Source organism: Polypterus senegalus, chromosome 2 (assembly GCF_016835505.1).
Source record: "Polypterus senegalus isolate Bchr_013 chromosome 2, ASM1683550v1, whole genome shotgun sequence".
NCBI classification, from domain to species: Eukaryota; Metazoa; Chordata; class Cladistia; order Polypteriformes; family Polypteridae; genus Polypterus; species Polypterus senegalus.
In genome coordinates this window covers 311,874,029-311,894,751 of record NC_053155.1, presented here as the reverse complement: position 1 = coordinate 311,894,751, position 20,723 = coordinate 311,874,029, and the positions used below count along the sequence as shown (strand labels likewise).

General features: G+C 37.9%; 1 protein-coding gene across 1 annotated transcript in view; it reads right to left on the bottom strand.

Moving 5' to 3' along the window:
• Positions 1-474: 474 nt before the first annotated feature.
• Positions 475-20,723, bottom strand: part of col4a1 (collagen, type IV, alpha 1) — a 257,790-nt gene continuing 237,541 nt past the window's right edge. The window contains exons 46-52 of the mRNA XM_039745916.1: positions 20,229-20,357; positions 19,851-19,949; positions 15,439-15,651; positions 12,752-12,929; positions 11,713-11,827; positions 7,331-7,503; positions 475-835 (exon numbers count right to left, since the gene is read on the bottom strand). Of these exons, the coding sequence (XP_039601850.1) occupies positions 745-835; positions 7,331-7,503; positions 11,713-11,827; positions 12,752-12,929; positions 15,439-15,651; positions 19,851-19,949; positions 20,229-20,357 (998 nt within the window). The 3' untranslated portion in view covers positions 475-744. The remainder of the gene's footprint in view (positions 836-7,330; positions 7,504-11,712; positions 11,828-12,751; positions 12,930-15,438; positions 15,652-19,850; positions 19,950-20,228; positions 20,358-20,723) is intronic.

Sequence of the window (20,723 nt, the reverse complement as noted above, 5' to 3'; positions counted from 1 at the left end):
GCCATCTAATACTAGCATCAGTGACAGTGTCGGACACACCAATGTGGGCAGCTGCAGGCTGAATGTTGCAGGCCAGTGAAGAATCACAACTGGCCACTTTAGACTTTAGAGAAAAACACAAAGTATATGGAAATCAGATCCTTCAGAGATTCAAAGACACATCATTCTGCATAAAAGTCTGATCGTGGATGTCCAAGATAATTCCTTTAAGCCATTTAAGACTGTCTGTCATATAATAACTTACTTATCAACATTATGCAAGTAGAATGTGAGTAGGAATGAAGTAAAACTTTGCACCCCGACACCCCAAACCCCCAGTGGATTCCGGCCCAGCTGTAACTTGCAGCCTCTAGACATTAGTACACCTTTCATATAAATTATTTATATCTGTAATTTGCAGTTAAGTGGCATCGGCAAATAGTAACACTTACTGGATATCAAAAGGTACAAAACAGGAAAGCTCAGAAGGCTTGGCAGCATACTTGGCGGCACCTTTATGTAGTTCAGACACATTTGCTTAAGAGTATAATCAGTGCAGTAAGTAAACAAAGTGCCATTCAGGATACTGAAAAAAAATACGAATGAAGTTTCCACACATCTCAAGAAGGCAGCGTGCACTGCTCTCATTCGGCAGTGTGTCCGCACATCTCTCATGTTACGGTGAGGTACTCTGGGAACTCTTACACAATAGCACCACAGTTGAGAAAGAGTCTGCTTAAAAGCTGGAGAGGCCCAGAAGCAATGTTATGTTCCCTTCATTCTCTTCATGCATACATGGCATCGGCTTACGTGAGTTCTTAAGTCTCCGGCTTTCAGTGTTGCTGGGTTGGGCTTCCTGAAATGAGAACAATGACCACAAGAAATGAAACAAGGTAGACATTTCAACAAAGTATTACGTTTGATTAATCTCTAAGTACTAGCACAATGTGCTTAGGCTGACTGGTGATTCTAAAATGCCCTGGGATAAGTGAGCATATTTTGTGATAGACTGACATCTCATTTCTTGGCCCCTATGCTTTTATGACTACTTCAGGGCCCCTGTGGTCCTGTATTGGAATTAGAGATTTCAGAAATGAAACACATGAATGAAAAATCGTCACATAATAAATAACTTTCGATTTATATGGCATTTATCTATATTGATACTGTCTGAAACCAATAAATGGATCTAATACTATTTGTGTTTTTTCAGGAGGACCAGAGTTCAGCTTTGCTCCTTGCGTAGTGGTACCTCACCCATCAGAGATTTTCTAGGCACACAGTTAATTGGGAACCTTCTGTAGATGTAATGTGGGCTGACAACCACTAAGTAGGTTCAACCGTTCTTCTGAGCGGACAAGAGAAGTTTGTAGTTAATTGGGAACCTTCTGTAGATGTAATGTGGGCTGACAACCACTAAGTAGGTTCAACCGTTCTTCTGAGCAGACAAGAGAAGTTTGTCTGACCTTCAAACTGTTGTGCTCCAGAGTATCTATGATCTTTCACCCAAATTACACACAACCACTTTATGTTGAATTGAAATTTAATGCCCTCTTCTGTGTTACGACTTTCTGGGTATAATAGCCCTATTAAACAGCAATTAATGAAGGTGAAAATGTCCTATAAGGGTTTGTTTTGATGACTAATGCTATAATAGCCATTAAGATGCCACAAGGGGGTACAAGTTGGGGCAGACAGGATCTTTGAGCCCAGAGGTGATGGTGGTAGATAGGTGTAAAAATAAAAATGAGTAGAAAAATGTAGACATAACTGAGAAAAATTGCACTTGAGCTTTTGGCATTGTATTTAGTTGACAGCTTGGTCAGCAGATGAGCCACCCACCAAAAAGACGGGGTCCAAAGCCATATAGTAAGGCTTATTTTGACAACTGGGTTTTCTTTTTGTCCATTTTTTGCTATTTTTGGTGCTCCCACCACTGATCCCTTCCTTGTGATAATTTTGTGTAACTATGTCATTCATTTTTAACAATGTTTGTGGTGGACAAATGTGGCACACTGGGGAGACATGAACACTTATACTGCTTGAGAAAATCATCTTGAGATGGCTCTCACAAAGAAAGACAAAATAAACAATCACGTGTACTTATAGTGATTGTTTTAGGTTTATGCCATTTGTAGTCTGTAGACTACAGTGCTTTCTTTATTACTCATTTGCCATGTACTACAGTATATTCCTAAATGATTTGTTTGTTTGTTTTGAGAGAATGGTTAAGCTGAGTGTGCCCATTCTCTAGAGTGATAACATGAGCCTGCTCTGCTCTTCGTTTTAATACATTTTCATGTCTTTTTGTGCCAAGTGGGATCATACTTTTGTCTTTTCATTCTGACCCTGCCTTTTTCTAAATGTTACAAGTGATATAGCATAGAGTGTGACAAATGTGAGAATTGTAATGTTTATACATTTTGATTTCACCAGGATTGGCCAATATTGAAATAAAGTTTTCTGAAGACACTGCTACAGATCAAGAAACTATATACCCTGCCTATGTTTCCAATGAAAAATCAAACAACTATATACCCTGCCTATGTGACCAATGAAAAATCAATTAAAGTCATTTTGATTGTGTTTTTAGTTTTAATTATAAATCTTTAAAGTTTAAAGTAGTTTTAAAACTCTAGTATTTTGAAACTTTTTTTCAAAGCCACTTAGTAGAATAAAGTGTGCCAGAGAACCAGATCCCTTTCTGAAAGCATTAGCCAAAAAGCAGGAACCAGCCCTGAACCTAGTGCCATTCCATTCCAGGACACACTCATGTACGCCTTTAAATTCAATCACGATGGGCTAATTTAGAGTTGCCAGTCTATCAAACCTGTTGTGGCATACCCAGGAGGACCGGAGGAGGGCTTGTGCCTCCTCCAGACCACGAGGGGGTGACCGCCCTGGTTCTGTAGGGGCCTGTGGCCAGGCGGCGCCCCAGTGCCTGAAGAACCCTGGACCTCAGTACTTCCGCCACACCAGGAAGTGCTGGGGGGAAGAAGACTGGGGACACCTGCAGGGCTTCCGGGTGCGCAGCGTGCACTTCCACCACACGGGGGTGTGTCCATGGGGGATTGCCGGGAAGCAGCTGGAGCCCATCTGGGCTGGTATTTAAGGGGCTGTCTCCCTTCATTCAGTTGCAAGAATCGGTTGGAAGAGGACGGAGCTGTAGAGAGGAGTGGAGGCGGCCAGAAGGAAGGCATCGGTGACTGTGAGGCCTGGACTTTGGGGGATCTGTGCTGGAGGCACTGGGTAGTGCACTAAAACAAACTGTAAATATAATTGTAAATAAAATGAGTGTGTTGGGTACGAAACTGTTGTCCGTCTGTCTGTGTCCGGGTCCAGGTCCACACAGTATATCTTTGTGATGTGGAAGAAACTGGAGCTAAGAACATTTTGATATCAGCCAAAGCAGATAAGAAACCCATAAGAATCTAATTACTCAAAAAATATTCATCATTCCAATACACAGTAACTAATACTTCTACTTTTTTGTTAAAGAAAATTTTAGATTTGGACTATTTCTAGAAAATGCATTTTAGACAAAATATCTGCAGGAAGGAACTGTTTTCATCGATTTTTAATGGGAAAGTTGCTCACTTCTGCTGCCAATAAGTTTTTGTTAAGGTTACTTGTTTGCCATTGGCATTCTAAATTTTTTATAGCATACAATATTTTTTAGACTTAAAGCTCCTGGCTCAAAGCACCATAGCTGGAGTAGATTCTGTGTAAAGTTGACATGTTCTTCATGTAACATTCCTGCCAGTTCTCACAGTCTAAACAAATGCTAGTTTAGCAAAATTAGTTGGTCATATGTGTGTGTGGGTGTGCTCTGCAATGTGCTACTTTCACATTTAGGGGTTGTTTCTGTTGCTGCAGTGACAAGCACTGGTCACTTTGGAATATTACGTTAAAAAAATGAAAAGACTCAGCACAATTTTTTGGGTGAAGCATTTTGTTTACAAACCGGATTCCAAAAAAGTTGGGACACTAAACAAATTGTGAATAAAAACTGAATGCAATTATGTGGAGATGGCAAATGTCAATATTTTATTTGTAATAGAACGTAGATGACAGATCAAATGTTTAATCCGAGTAAATGTATCATTTTAAAGGAAAAATATGTTGATTCAAAATTTCACGGAGTCAACAAATCCCAAAAAAGTTGGGACAAGTAGCAATAAGAGGCTGGAAAAAGTAAATTTGAGCATAACGAAGAGCTGGAAGACCAATTAACACTAATTAGGTCAATTGGCAACATGATTGGGTATAAAAAGAGCTTCTCAGAGTGGCAGTGTCTCTCAGAAGCCAAGATGGGTAGAGGATCACCAATTCCCACAATGTTGCGCAGAAAGATAGTGGAGCAATATCAGAAAGGTGTTACCCAGCGAAAAATTGCAAAGACTTTGCATCTATCATCATCAACTGTGCATAACATCATCCGAAGATTCAGAGAATCTGGAACAATCTCTGTGCGTAAGGGTCAAGGCCGTAAAACCATACTGGATGCCCGTGATCTCCGAGCCCTTAAACGACACTGCACCACAAACAGGAATGCTACTGTAAAGGAAATCACAGAATGGGCTCAGGAATACTTCCAGAAACCATTGTCAGTGAACACAATCCACCGTGCCATCCGCCGTTGCCAGCTGAAACTCTACAGTGCAAAGAAGAAGCCATTTCTAAGCAAGATCCACAAGCTCAGGCGTTGTCACTGGGCCAGGGATCATTTAAAATGGAGTGTGGCAAAATGGAAGACTGTTCTGTGGTCAGACGAGTCACGATTCAAAGTTCTTTTTGGAAATCTGGGGCGCCATGTCATCCGGACCAAAGAGGACAAGGACAACCCAAGTTGTTATCAACGCTCAGTTCAGAAGCCTGCATCTCTGATGGTATGGGGTTGCATGAGTGCGTGTGGCATGGGCAGCTTGCATGTCTGGAAAGGCACCATCAATGCAGAAAAATATATTCAGGTTCTAGAACAACATATGCTCCCATCCAGACGTCATCTCTTTCAGGGAAGACCCTGCATTTTTCAACAAGATAATGCCAGACCACATTCTGCATCAATCACAACATCATGGCTGCGTGGGAGAAGGATCCGGGTACTGAAATGGCCAGTCTGCAGTCCAGATCTTTCACCTATAGAGAACATTTGGCGCATCATAAAGAGGAAGGTGCGACAAAGAAGGCCCAAGACGATTGAACAGTTAGAGGCCTGTATTAGACAAGAATGGGAGAGCATTCCTATTTCTAAACTTGAGAAACTGGTCTCCTCGGTCCCCAGACGTCTGTTGAGTGTTGTAAGAAGAAGGGGAGATGCCACACAGTGGTGAAAATGGCCTTGTCCCAACTTTTTTGGGATTTGTTGAAATTCTGAATCAACATATTTTTCCCTTAAAATGATACATTTTCTCAGTTTAAACTTTTGTTCCGTGATTTATGTTCTATTCTGAATAAAATATTAGAAGTTGGCACCTCCACATCATTGTATTCAGTTTTTATTCACGATCTGTATAGTGTCCCAACTTTTTTGGAATCCGGTTTGTAGAATTACTCTCATTTAACTTTGAATGGAGGTATTACTAGAAAGTCACTGTCTGGGGACAAATGTATAAGAATCTTGTTGAGAGATTAATACAATCAAAAAGGAAAAAAGGATGCTTAAAGTTTCAGGTGAGGTAAGTAAGTTACTATGTGGCTTATGTACAAATAACTTTTGTGAGTTAATTCTTAAATGGAGGATGTTAAAGCACCACACTTGATGATAAAGCAATAAAATTGTCCTAATATGGGCAGGTTTTTCTAAAACGGTGTGCAAAAATGACAAACACTAAGTTTTAAAATTGCCATAAATATGAAAATTGATTTTGATATTAATTTCAAACCATGGGGCCCCACTCCTCAACAGATAATGACATTAGAATGATTTGTGAAGAATTGGGAAGGGAATATTCAATCTGGTTTGAATGGGAATGAGAAGAGTAGCAGGATTTGCATTCTTGACAAGTTTACATAACATTCTCAGCTTCACTAAATCCAATCCTTAGTCATGGGTGGCCACCGTCTTTTTTGACCACAATCCCTGTAAAGCAGGAAGACAAGGTGCCAGTCATCTCAGGAATCACTCAAGCACACATCTACACACAAATGGGGAAATTTAGAGTTGTCAATTACCTTAACCTATGTATCTTTGAAGTTGTGAGAGGAAAATAAAAATGGCAAGGAGAAACCCTGTGCAGACACAAGATGAATGTGCAAATTTCACACAAGCAATAGCTGAGCATGAGAACAAAACCTTGGACATTAGATCTATCAAACAGCAGCATTAACCACTGTGCCACTGATGACAAAGGTACACTTTTTAAAAATGAATTCTTTCCATATACCCTTTCTAGTGTATTCAACACTTGTGGCCTTGCTGTGCATCTTGTCTTTTCCTGAAATTAATTAATGAGCAAACATCAGCACTGGTCTAAATAAGATGAGATTCGTTTACAGACAATGAACAGCAAACTGGAATTAAAGCTGTGCTTCTTGGACGTTATTTGTTTTGCAGCTGCTGTCCACACCTGCCCTCTCTTTAAGAAAAGCCTGCATTCTGACAACCTAAAGAACACACAAGTGGCACAAATCTCTAAAACTGACTTTTAAACTCTTGTCTCCTACTCCTGACACAAGGACTGTTGCTGTGGCCAACAATACAAAAGCAGTCTTTGCAGTACTGTATACTGATGCTGCACAACCAGTATAACAAAGCTCTTACTGATGAGCACACATTATGAAGTACTGATGATGTGAAGGTGTTTTTGTGTTATAATTTAGTGTCGCATGACATTTATTTTCTTGTTAATAAAATTCAACAGCATAGGATGTTATTCCAATGTAGACCTCATCTCATCTCACTTTCAAACCCACTTATGCCAATTTAAGATCGTAGGAGTTAGAGCCTATCTCAGATAGGATGCAGCTCTGGACAGTCTATTACAAGGCAAACACATCAACAGGCCATTTTGAAATCACCAATTAACCTTACCTGCACATCCTTGGGGATGTAGGCAGACACCAGAGAACCCAGACGAAAACCCATACAGATATGAGATTAATATTTGGATGCTAGATCTGTGCTACCCACTGTACAGCCCCTACTCCAAACCTTTAAATACATATTGCCTAAATCTTTAAATAAATATTACCTAAAGCAGTAATCAGAATAGGAAAAACTATTTTTACAACATTGTGTTCCATTTAGCTAAAAAAGGTTATTATCTTGAAAGCCTCCATTATTGTTTCTGTTTTTATTTTTCATATACACAGTACTGGACAGCTGTCCAAAACTCTGTTTCATGCCCACCTGAACATGTCACCGTTGTCAATAGTTGCAAGCCAGAAGCTGTAAGAATTTGCATAGAAGTTGCATGTCCCACGGCCATGGCATTCAATAAAGGGAGCACTGCGGAACTCTTCCAGACAGGAGCCAGGAGAGGCTAAAGCTTGTCCCGAACCCTCCGAACCGGCACTAGTGTGCTACACAAGAATGGAGAAAGAAGAATATCTGTGAGACACAACACTTTGTCTGCTTCACATTGCAGTATCCTTTGCATAGTTTCTTAACTGCAACCAATTGGTACGCTAGTTGTGAAGACTATTCATATCCTTGGACATTTTCATATTTCGCTGTGTAATAAAAATTATTTTAAATTCATTAATCAGTACAAATCAATTTAAATAATGACAAAGAGAAAAAAAAATGTAAAGATCTTTTAAAAACAATTATAAATACAGCTAGAAAAGAACTGAATGTTATCGATTCCCTGTTCTATTGCTCCCCTAAACTGATCAGAAATTATATACTGACTTGAAAGACCTACAGCTGTAAATAGTGAGGGTATTTATCATGCTCATGTTAAAAATATTTGTCTTTAGGAAGTACAGTTTCTAATAAAAACAGAATATAAACAGAAAGGAACATTTAAGGTAAATCTGGGAAAAGCCTATATGTTAAAAGTTAAAAAAGTGAGAATTCCCAGAATTTCACTATGATGAAATGAACAAAATATAGCATTAGTGTGGGTCAATATAGACCATGAAGGTCTCAAAAACACTTGTTGGGGAGTCCATCAATAGGCCAAAGGAATACTAAAGGATTAAAGTCTTGGCCCTCACTTGTGACACTATGAGAAATGAAAAACTGAAATTATTAAATAAATTCTGGGTAGAGAGGTAGAAATAAAACTTGCATCAAACAACAAATATGGGTGATGCACAGACAGACTACAGAAGATTCCATTGTCCAGTGTGTCCAAAACTGATACTTTTAGTACACAAACTACAGGACTATGTGTACCACTGGCATAACATAATACAACAGCTTTGGATCGTCAGTACCACTATGTAGCATGATGGTGGTAGCATTATAATATGAGGATGCTTTTTGGTATCTAGGTCTGATTAATTGCAAGATTTTTTAGTAAAATGCATTAACAACACAGTGAATACTTTTTATGTCCCTTGTACTAAGGATCACAATGTGAGCAATGAAAACAAACCACTCAGTATTACACCGCCACCTCTAGCACTTTCTGATGACTCCTGGTAGAGTGGTTATCACCATATCCTGGCGTTCCTATGAGTAGGAATCAGGTAGGTAGATGCTGTCTTCTAGTATTCAATACAATACAATACAATACAGTTTATTTTTGTATAGCCCAAAATCACACAGGAAGTGCCGCAATGGGCTTTAACAGGCCCTGCCTTTTGACAGCCCCCCAGCCTTGACTCTCTGAGAAGACAAGGAAAAACTCCCAATAAAAACCTTGTAGGGAAAAATGGAAGAAACCTCGGGAAAGGCAGTTCAGTGTTTCTTAGCTCACTGTAACTGCTTCTTTTTTCTGTATAGTCTAGTTGGGTTAATGGCTGCCAGGCACCATCTGTGACAAAGTACAACATTTTATACATTCTGCTATTCCATCCTGCTTTGTTTTCATCTGTCTCCAGCTCTGGTGTGTTGTCAGTTGTTGTGGTACCTCTGTCGTATTTTCTTTCTTTTCACACTTTTTAAACTGCGTTCATTCTTTTACCTAGTTTCTGCAATGTATGGCATTTAATGCAAAGCTCCTCACACTGTTCCACTCCATCTGAACTAGTGTGGTCCTAATCTGGATCTTAAGTTGGTTTGTCGTGTGGTGGGTGCGGCAATGCACTGTATCAGTGCGTGTTCCTAACCTGCTCACAAGCCATTGTCTATTCGATCAGTCTGGAATCGTGGTCTCCCAATGTTTACTTTTCTTCACTCTGACCTATTAATTACATTACTTCTGCCTCTAAAAACCCCAATCATCAACACACCCAATTTAAATTGAATTTTGTAAATTTGTTATGGGCCTCCCTTTCCAAGTCACCAGGAACCCCTTTTATGTTTAGGGTATGGCCTGCAGTCTCTGCCTTTTGGTGAGCTGTGCTGCAGATTCTTTCATCTATCCTCTCTGGTGGCATCCCTTACACTCTTCAAGTCTTCTTTTTCCTAGACCTTTCTACTTTAACTTTCCTCTTTCCAGCAGATACTGTTCTCTTTTGGCACAACTTACACATTGTTATTCTTAACCAATTGTATGAAATCTCTTGATTTTCCATTCCTACATTTTTGGAAATCCTCCTTTCTCAACCTAATGTCACTTAAATCATCTTCTGCAAGAGTTGGGCTAAAGTCAGCACTAGTATTTTAAATTGGCAGTCCTGTTTGCATCTTGCACACAGTGTCATGGATGAGCTTGCATAGTTTTCTGTTCTTTTTTTAATACATTCTGTGACTATTCAGATCTCATTCTTTTTTTCACTACTTCTGGTTACTTTAGGCTGTAAAGTGGGTACTGGGGATGCAATATGTTGGGTGTTCACACTTTCATGTTTTAATGGTTGACTGTTGATTTGCACTGCTTTGTATCATATGGATATAATGAGGTTATTAGAAATAAACTTGATGCATTAGGATTAAAAGTCAAGATGGAGGTAAAGAACTTCGGGGTAACTATTGACTCTGACCTGAATTTTAAATCACATATTAATCAGATCACTAGGACAGCTTTTTTCCACTTAAGAAATATAGCAAAAGTAAACCCCTTATAAAATTGCAAGATGCTGAGAAATTAGTTCATGCTTTTGTTTTCAGTCGTCTAGATTACTGTAACGCACTTCTCTCAGGATCATCCAAAAAAGACATAAATCGATTACAACAACTACAGAATGCAGCTGTTAGAATCTTAACTAGGAAAAGAAAATCTGAGCACATCCCTCCAGTTTTGATGTCACTACCCTGGCTACCTGTGTCATTTAGAATTGACTTTAAAACCCTGCTTATAGTTAATAAAGCCTTAAATAATCTTGCTTATATTTCAGAATGTCTTACACCTTGCACTCCACATCGTAACCTTAGATCTTCAAATGAGTGTCTGCTTAGAATTTCAAGAGCTAAACTTAAAAGAAGTGGTGAGGCGGGCGGCCTTCTGCTGTTATGCACCTAAAATCTGGGATAGCCTGCCAATAGGAATTTGCCAGGCTAATACGGTGTAACACTTTAAAAAACTGCTGAAAACACATTACTTTAACATGGCTTTCTCATAGCTTCATCTTAGTTTAATCCTGATGCTCTGTATATTCAATAAATTATCATTATTATTCATGGTATTTATATTAAAAATCCGTACTAACCCCTACTTTCTCTTCTGTTCTTTTTCCGGTTTTCTGGGGTGGCGACCTGCACCACCACCACCTGATCAAAGCACCGTGATGTCCCTACATTAATGGATTAAAGACCAGAAGTCTACATGACCATCATCAAGTTCTTCCATGTGAACCCTGAATACCATGAGGACTGATCATTTATGTTAGGTAGAATGCCTAGAGGGGGCTGGGCGGTCTCGTGGCCTAGGAACCCCTGCAGATTTTATTTTTTTCTCCAGTCGTCTGGAGTTTTCTGTTCTCCCTGGCCATCCAACCTTACTTTTATTCTATGTTAATTAGTGTTCCCTTATTTTAATTATTTTTTTTTGTCTTTTTTCTCTTTCTTCGTCATGTAAAGCTCTTTGAGCTGCACTATTTGTATGAAAATGTGCTATATAAATAAATATTTTTGTTGTATATTTATTTAATAAAAAAAGATCACAAAAATATTATGCATTTTAATATTACCGTTTGACACCTCTGTGGCACAGTAGCTCGTCTGTTATCCTGCATTAGGCCATGACAGCCTCAAGTGACTACTTCCATCAGGGACTGTTTTCAGATTGATTACCACTGACTGAAAGTTTTTCGGTTGGTTTTAACTCTCAATACACTCAAACACTGTTGTGTATTAAGGTGCATGCAGGACACTGTTCCTCATATATGCACACCAGTACATCTGGTGTCAGCTACCAGTTTTGTTCCTAACCACTTGCATTTTTTTGATCCATAATCTCCCTTAGATCTACATGTAGACACAACCACTTGGTATCTGTGGAATGCATCTAAAATGAAATTCAATCAGACCATGCGGTGGTCACAGAATCTGCAAGTCTTTTTCTAGCACAATGATTAATCAGAATTCCATTTCAAACTGTATCTATAATTTAAAGGTTTTATACTTGTAAGCCGGAAGAGTTTTATGTGCTTCCTCATAAAATACGGAATTAAAGATGTTGTATAGTTTGTAACTTCTTAAATCTTTATAAGGAAGAATACATAGGAATAAATACACACCATAACAAAGGAGTATCCAATCCACAAGGAATCCCAGCCAGATGGACATGGAGGAATTTGGATAGTCTGACTGTGCACAGCAATCACCATGGCTGGGGCTTCACAGACTGAGCACCTAGAAATAAAAGGATGCGCTATGTCAAGAAGGTAGCATTAATGGGAGTAAACATTCAGCCACTTTTCACTTGTGATTTCACTGATACCTGTGTTCAAGGACAATACAATTTTTTAATACAACACAGATGCTGCACTTTACTTGCTGCTTTCTTGTGCTCTGTTATGATTAGTTTGAACACTAACACACATTTACAAATGTAAATTCTCATTGATAGGCGCAATATTTACTAAATAATAAATGTGCTCTTTGGGGATTAATCTAAAAACACTGAACGACTATGTTGTTTTAGGAAGGACACCTAAATAATTTACTTCACATGAAAAGACCACTGATAAATTGTTTAAAGTTAAGTGAAGGAGGAACTTTAATACTTTGCTAGCTAAGTGTCATGAAGCCTTGTAAAGATATTTTATCTCACACCTCTAAGTGCTTGAGTTTTCTGCATTTTGACCTAATGCACACTTTGTGTTGTACATTTATTGATTTCGTTACCCCCATATCTTGAGAGCGCATGGCAACGGATTACTTTCTAGCAAAGTTCAAGATTTTTGAGATTAAGTATCAAGACCAATGAAGGATTTTTGGAATAGGACAAAATCGCTGTCAGACTAAAATGGTTGCTTCAATACCAGGTTACCCCTAGATTCCATGGGCAACATAAAAATCAAGGTGAATAGACAAAAAATGGGTCTGATACATTAACAGTTATTTTTAGAGATACACTAGTAGAACACTACTGAATTAGGAAACTATAAATTGTGAGTGTATCACTTGTTGCATGCAATTGAACACAAATGAGAATACAAGTACTACGGTAAGTGGCTAAAGAAGTTGTAGGCCACTGTATCTGTAGAATATTTTATACCCAAAGTAACAAATTTTGGAAGGTGCATGGTGTATTGAGCAACCCTCATGTCCTACCTGCTGATAAATGGCTTGATGTTTTCACCAGTTATTGGTGCCATATTCATTGGCATTGGTTCCGGAGATGATAGCCAATATGAGTAGTCATTTCTTGATGCAAAGTTGCAAACATTGTTAATGTTGCAGAACAAAAATGGCATTGGACTAAACTTGCGGAGGCAGCTTCCAGCAGTACCTGAGGCCAAAAACAAAACAAAGGAAACAGGCATCACTCCTACTCTGAGAGTGAGAGGCTAGAAGATGAACTGTATTTATTTATTTATAAAGTGCTTATTATACAGAAACTGTAAAGGTCTAAAGAGAAACAAAGCAAAACAGAAGAACAAGATACAAAGTGCTGTCAGATGTAAGATAATTAGTAGCTGAAAGACTGCAAATCACAAACAGTAATTGAAAATTAAAATCTAAAAATACCAAACCAAAAAAGGTTATTCTAAAAATAATCCATTCATCCATCCACTCTCTGAATCCACTTATCCAGAGTAGGGTCGAAGCGAAACTGGGGCTGATTCCTGCAAGGATCGGGTGCCAGGCAGGAGCAATCCCTGGATAAGGCATCAGTCCATGATAGGATGACCACACATATAAGAGGTCAACACAGCATTGCCAATCCATCTAACACAATTCTAGAAATATGTTTTTAAAATTAATCTGAAACTATGTCCTTTTCATATTTAAGGAAGAACATGTTAGACTTACAGAAAACACCAAAAGGTTAGCGCTTCTGTCTTAAGGATAAAACATTTTCTATTCAAATTTCATACTTGATCACTATCTGTGTGACGTATGCACAATTTCCTGGTGTCTGTGCGGGGTTTTCTCTGGGTACTATGGTTTTCTTGTCACATCTGACAGGCTTGTGTCAAAAAGACAGACACTTGTAAAGGAGTTCTATTTGGATATAAGTGAGCCTTGGCAAGGACTGGTGTTTAATCCTGCATTTGTTATTGCCTTACACTATTTGCTGCTCTGCCACTCACAATCCAAACATGCATTAAGTTTTTTTCAGACTGCAGAAGACATTGTTTTCAGTTTAGGCTGAATTTAGCTGTACCTAACGATCATTATATTGTTGTTATTCACTTCTTCCCATTATTTTGTGGTAAAGATCACAGTTTGAAAGAGGACATCAACTGAACATCTGGCTGTAAAATTTGAGATGTTCTTATATTGTTGCTTATTCTCAATGAAATAAAATGGTATAAGATGTATGATTCATCATAGACTAAATAAAATATAAAATAAATTGCAGCACCCTACAAAATTAGGGATTGCTAAACAAATGTCAAGAAAGAGTGCCAGCTCAAGTTTATGTAGCCAGTGTCTCAGAATGACATGTTGTAAGAACATTAAATTAATACAGGTAGCAAGGTGTTTAGACAACACACCAGTTTTAATACTAGTAGTAAGTATGCCCAGTAAATAACTCACAGAAAATGGCAGAACGCCTAGGATTGGTTCTGAATACCTCACCATTTAAAAAGGCACTGTAGATTAGTGGGTCCAGGAGTTTGGTGAGTATTTCCAACCCCAACAATGCTCAGGGGCTTAATCTCAGCATACAAATGCATGTACACAGCTGTTGTCTGCTGGCATGCATGCCTTTAAGAGGTAGGATGAGCGGTAATGTGGCAAATGGTGCCACGGCCCACCTGCCAAGTTGTTTGCCTGCCTATAGTAAAGTCATCCCTGATGGAGGATCACAGGAATCATGGGAAAAAGGGGTCCTTTCATCGGATTGGTTGGCCGAGCAACGTTTCAGCCGTGAAATGGCCAAATGGGGAGGCAGCTTGATGGATGAGGTCTCCAGGACTCTAAAAATATCCAAATCTTATTTTGTGATATCATCTACTGTTAAATTCTGCTCTGTTCTTCTAAAATTTTTATTATTATGCTGTATTAAGGATTTGTTCTTTTCTGTGTATTGTATTGTATTGTATTGACCCCCTACTTTTGACACCCACTGCACGCCCAACCTACCTGGAAAGGGGTCTCTCTTTGAACTGCCTTTCCCAAGGTTTCTTCCATTTTTCCCTACAAGGTGTTTTTGGAAGCTTTTCCTTGTCTTCTCAGAGAGTCAAGGCTGGGGGGCTGTCAAGAGGCAGGGCCTGTTAAAGCCCATTGCGACACTTCCTGTGTGATTTTGGGCTATACAAAAATAAATTGTGTTGTATTGTATAATGCAAAATCTAAACTGGCTTGAAGTTGAAGAGACCGCAATGTACTTTTTTGTAGGGTAGTTAAGGTGATTAGGCCTTTTACCTTTTACTTTGTATTTCTCCCTGTTTACATGTGGGTGATTAAGTCCATCTGATTACCTAAAGGACCAATTTATTCTCCATAGCCTGATCCAGTGGGGTAGCTAGAAAATAAGGTTATAAGGTCTTTTATTTTTTAATTTGCATTTCCACCTGTAATTAATACTCATCTGTACTTTGTGCAAGTAAAATATTCTAGCCACTTTAAAGTGGACTGGATATTCTTCTTGAAGAATCTGTGTTACATTGTCTAGAGGCTGAGAGGCTTTGCGTGCAGGTTTAAAATCACTGCTAACATTCTGAAGCACACACACACATACACAGAGCTTTATGAGACAATATATGCAAAAAAACTCAAAAATGATCAATTAGAAAACAGTTAATGAGTCTTAAAGCAGGACCTTTCTGTCCAAGAGTGATACTGACCAAGATCCTGACCATGTGCTCTTTCATTGCCTTGCACATACAGTAGAGAGTAGCCATCATATATGCGAGCTGTTCCAAATGGACATTCTGGCACTTCTATTGTCTGACTGTGTCTTGTAACTAAGAAGCCATGTGCTATAGATGAAGGTCCAGGTGGTCCTCCTGGGCCTGGGGGTCCATCAGGCCCTGGTAGACCTTGATTTCCTCTTGGCCCTAAAATAAAAGCCAAAAAATAAAGTATAATATACCAGTACATGTATAAAAGATACCAGGCATTAAAACTGTCATTCATTACAACTATTTCTTCTAAAAAGTAACTGTGTTTAATATAAAAATACACTTTATGCATCCAAGTGATTCTCAACTCTTTTTCCACCCTCAACTCTAAAAACAAAATGTATCTTAATTTCACCCTTGACATGATGATATACTTCAAAATTGTGTGAAAATGTATCAAACCTTAAGAAGAACAGGATATCTAACATATAGTGTCAGCAGTAAACAACTTTCCTTTGTCTACTACAGTATTTGGCTACAAGATGCTTTAATAATATTGCCAAATCTTGGACTCAAATCCAACTGATATAGGTAAGATATGACATATGGTTACAGTTAAATAGACACATAAATATGTATATCTCTCTATTATACAAAAAAAATCCTGAGGCGAGACAAGATTTTTTCAAGTCCCATGCGAAGATGAAAACCTCAACTTACAATATCCAAAAAAATAACTACAACTGTTAACACCATCCAGTCTTCCACACCCGAATTACTGTTGAAAGAAGGATGTATCCCATAAAGGTAAAGTAGTATATCTTCCCCAGATAACGTTACAAAACAAAGAAGATCTTGATATGTCATTCATATTAAAACGCTAACAGTTTCCCGTTAGAATAGCTTTTGAAACGACAATTAACAAATCACAGAGACAAACATTCAAAAAAGTCTGATTATTTATTAGAGAGAAAGAAACAAAATTCTCTCACAGGCAATGATACATTGCGTTGTCACGGTGCAAGTCCAAACACATAATCCAAATTCAATGCGATATTGATCAAAATTTTATTCAAAAATTGTTACACTTTACTAAGTTTTACAGTAAAAGTGTAAGTTTAAAAAATATTTACGTGTTAATTTCAAAGCCAAACAGAACAAAATCGTATAATGCAATGAAAAACTTTAATGCAACATGAAACATAATGTACTTTCAAATTAGTACGTTTTACTATTTTTTACTATGGTTAATTACTTGTTGTAATGTAAAATAGTTAGTTCTATTACGTATATATAACGATTAAAATAACAATCTGTTTATATTGTACATCTGCATCCCCATGCGCAAGTGGCAGAACCGCAAAGTAGCTTGTGCGTAACGCTGGCCCGGGGGTTGGCAAGCGAAGAAAGCAGGTGGCAAAGCCCCCTAATACATATATATTACAATAACACAGCATGATACAGATTCTAGTATGTCTCCTATTTAGTATATACAGCAGCATCTTCTATGTATCTGTTGAATACAGCTTCTGTCTTTTGGTTATTAACATGTTATGCTTAATTCCAATACTGTCACAACAAAAGTATTACATACTAACATAGCCAAACAACCGCTTACAAAAATGACGTTAATGGTACAATGGGAAGTCCGTCTGTTTTGATAGCGTTGTGCATCCCTCTATCTTTGTGCCTCTTGTTGCCTTTATTCATTGGACATTCTAACCCTTAAAGCCACGTGTCTTTGTGCTTCTTGTGCATTTTTTTCACCAGGTATGCTAGCCCTTACATTCATCTTTCATTGCATTTCTTGTTTCCCCTGTTTATAGGACACTGTCCCCCTCTTGTGGATGCTGGACAACATTACGTTGGGGTACTGACTCTGGATGTTTTATTGCTTTATATATACTGTATGTAGAGATGATTGAGCAGATAAACACAACTCCACAGTGTTGCTAATGTCTACTCATGAATGCTCCAAAAGGTTGCTTGAAAAATGTTTCATAAAGACACAAGTACATACGTAATGGACTTGAATAAAAATACAATCCATATCAAGCCTGCCCCTTTTAAGCCCCTAAATGTTGTGCTGATGGTATTTTTTTGTGTTATGTGCTAATGCCAAGACTGCCCATGCACTACAGGTATAGAGATTAGAAACCTCCCATATTTTATGGAATGTTCCTCGACCTACCCTATAACAGGTATATACAACACACAAAGTAAATGATAAAATGAATGAGGATTGAGTAAATATAAGTTATGAATGGGTTCATAATTGATAAACAGATAAACAATCCATAGCACCCATATCAGATTAAAAATAGAAAATCCAAACATCCATTGTATAAAATGTCTTTCAAAAAGCATTGCCTGTACTCATCTCACCACATTTGAAGCTATGAATTTGTGTTATGGTTTACTGGAAGTTGCTTGGTTGCATTTTTTTAAATAAAATATGACTAATGTACTGTTTATTACTTGTTTATTGTAACGTTATTGCTGTGACAATACAATTTAGTATTCTCTATTTGGATGTTCGCCACCATTTAGTAAAAATGTTGCATGGAATATTGTTTACTATTGTTATGCCTTTCGTCAGTCATGTAAAATGGAGGCTGTGTGGTAATTTAAGTCATCTTGTCCCACCTACAAAAGATGGTATCGCACAGCTTTTGCATCCTTGTCTTGTATCCATCTAAAACAAACTTCACTGTAGGAGAGTCAAAAGAAAATTGGCAGCTCTTTGACTGTGACCTTCATTTCTGGTTTTGGTGCTGTAGTTTTCTTTAGTCTTTTTTGATATTTAAACTTTTAGCCTGTATTCTGACAAAGTTCTTGATTTTTCCCCTACATCTGATTTCCATAATTTGAAAAATATTGAAAAATTTCAATTGGCTTTATCCAAGGTGACTTACAAGATCAAGATATATTGCAACTATTTGCAGGTATTTTTATACTTGGAGCGCAGACAAGTTAAGTAACTTTCTTATGGTCGCAAACTGAGTCTTTGGCAAGGATTGAGCTGGCAGCCTTATAGTGCCTTAGCCACTACACCATAAATCCAGCAATTCTACAGCATTACACAATACTTCTGAAAATGCATTTTTTATACTTCAAGTTGTATTTTGTCTAGTTCTTTGTACTTGGTTTGTCATGGCCAATTCTGACTATATGACTGCTTTTTTGTGTCAGAGCTACCTTCTTCTCATTGTGAGATCTGCTATTCAAACCTCATCTTCTTTGTGCCCTTGAACCCCAGAGGTTCTATGACATGTATAGAGGTGATATGGTAGAAAAAAGTAAAAATACATAATGGTAATACAGAACAACACTACTCTGAGTTGACACAGAAAACCTGTCCTAGAGTGAACATCATCACTCCCAAAATAATTCAAAGACACCAAACTACCTTACAGCATGTCAGGGAAATCATCTGTTCAATAAAAATACACATATGCAAGCGACATAAAGAAACTCAGCCTTAATCAAATCAAATGGCCAGTTTAATTCAGGTGGCTAATGCTGCCTATTACTTATAAAAACAAAATTCAAATAACAATATAAAAGATGCAAGGAAGTTGATGTTGCTCACACATTTAACAAACCCTTTCTATTTAATTTATGTAAGTAAGTAGAAATAGCATCACTCATTCCAATTAACATTCATATTTTTTTTTCTTTTCAGCAATGGGTGACAGGTGGCCACTTCATACTTATTTGAGGTTTGCACAATACATTCTAACTAACAAGCCTGTGAGCAAGCCTTTGGAAGTCACCTGGGACAACAAACACACTCCACACGTATTGGAAACAGACCTAAGCACTTGAGGGCATGTCTTAACTCACATGTTAATGAAATCAGAGTTCTATAACAAACAGCTTGACATAAATCCTGCAGTCAGCAAATCCGTCAGGATCGTAATATAGCTTTATATATTTCTCACTAAAAACTTTTGTGTCGTGGTTCTATAGGAGATATATACTTCTGTATTCATTTCACTTAAGCCCTATGCAGTAGTCAAGTCCTCCTTCATGTAATTAAGTGAACACGTAGACTGACTACTACCCAATTACAAGAGTGCAATATCACACACAGTGAAATCAGGGAACCTCAAAAAAAAAGATGTTATACTTGAGAATCTTCAACTAGACAGAAGTAGTATGCATAACTTACAAAGAATAGTCAGGAATGCAGTGATATGCTATAATGCATGAATCTATGAATCCTGTCGTTTGAAATCCAACCCAAATTCTTGTAAAGATACCACACATTTTCTAACCTATAATATGTTTTGTTTGGAATTTGTGGCAGCACAGCACATGTTATGCTCACAAAGTGCTACTGTTCTACATTCATTTTCAGACCTAATTAACACCAATCCAAATGGCTGTAAAACTTTTTTTCTAGTACAAACCTATGGGGCCTACTGGTCCAGGTTCTCCTTTAGCTCCAGGTAGCCCATCAAATCCAGGGATTCCATCCTCTCCTGGTCGACCACTGGCTCCAGGCACACCTGTGAATTAGGTTTTGTGAGTATGCTAAAATGTACATATTGCAATGATATTCTTTAGTAGTAAACAGTCTAGATAACATCATTCCACATCCATCTGAAGAATTTAGCATACAGCTCCACACAAAATTAAATTATTTTTTTTATCAACTACCAAACAAGGTGGTATCACAGATTTCACTAGGCTTTATGGTGCTAGGTTAGTGGGCATCAAAGTGAAAGTCCAGATATTTACTTAAAGAACAACAAAACAGATCAAATGCATCCTCCTTTTTTAGCTACCTTGTGCTCCTTTAAGACCTGGATAACCTTGCGATCCTGGTAGACCTTGTGGGCCCTGAGGACCAGGCAGACCAATGTCACCTTTAATAATAACAGTTGGTCCAGGTGGCCCTGGGGGACCAACAGCACCTGTAAGGGAGAAACCAATGACACTATTAATCGGATTAAAAATACAGTTCAAATGTATCAAAAATGTAATTTCAATAAAAGATTTCATGAAAATATCAGTCACACAAAGACTGCAAGGATGATAAGCCAAATACACAGAGGAAAACGGAGAACATATTCTAAACATTCAAACTGTCTAAAGAGTCTCCTCTTATATAGTAACACATTCTGTGTAATTTGAGACTGTGACAAGCATTCAGTTAGAAAGGAGCATATACAGTATTGGCCAGCAAAAGCATTCACTAACAAAGCTCCTGAAACCTTAATACATACGTATGTAACAAAGATAAGTGTGCACTCTGATGACCATTTCCAAAAATAATGATG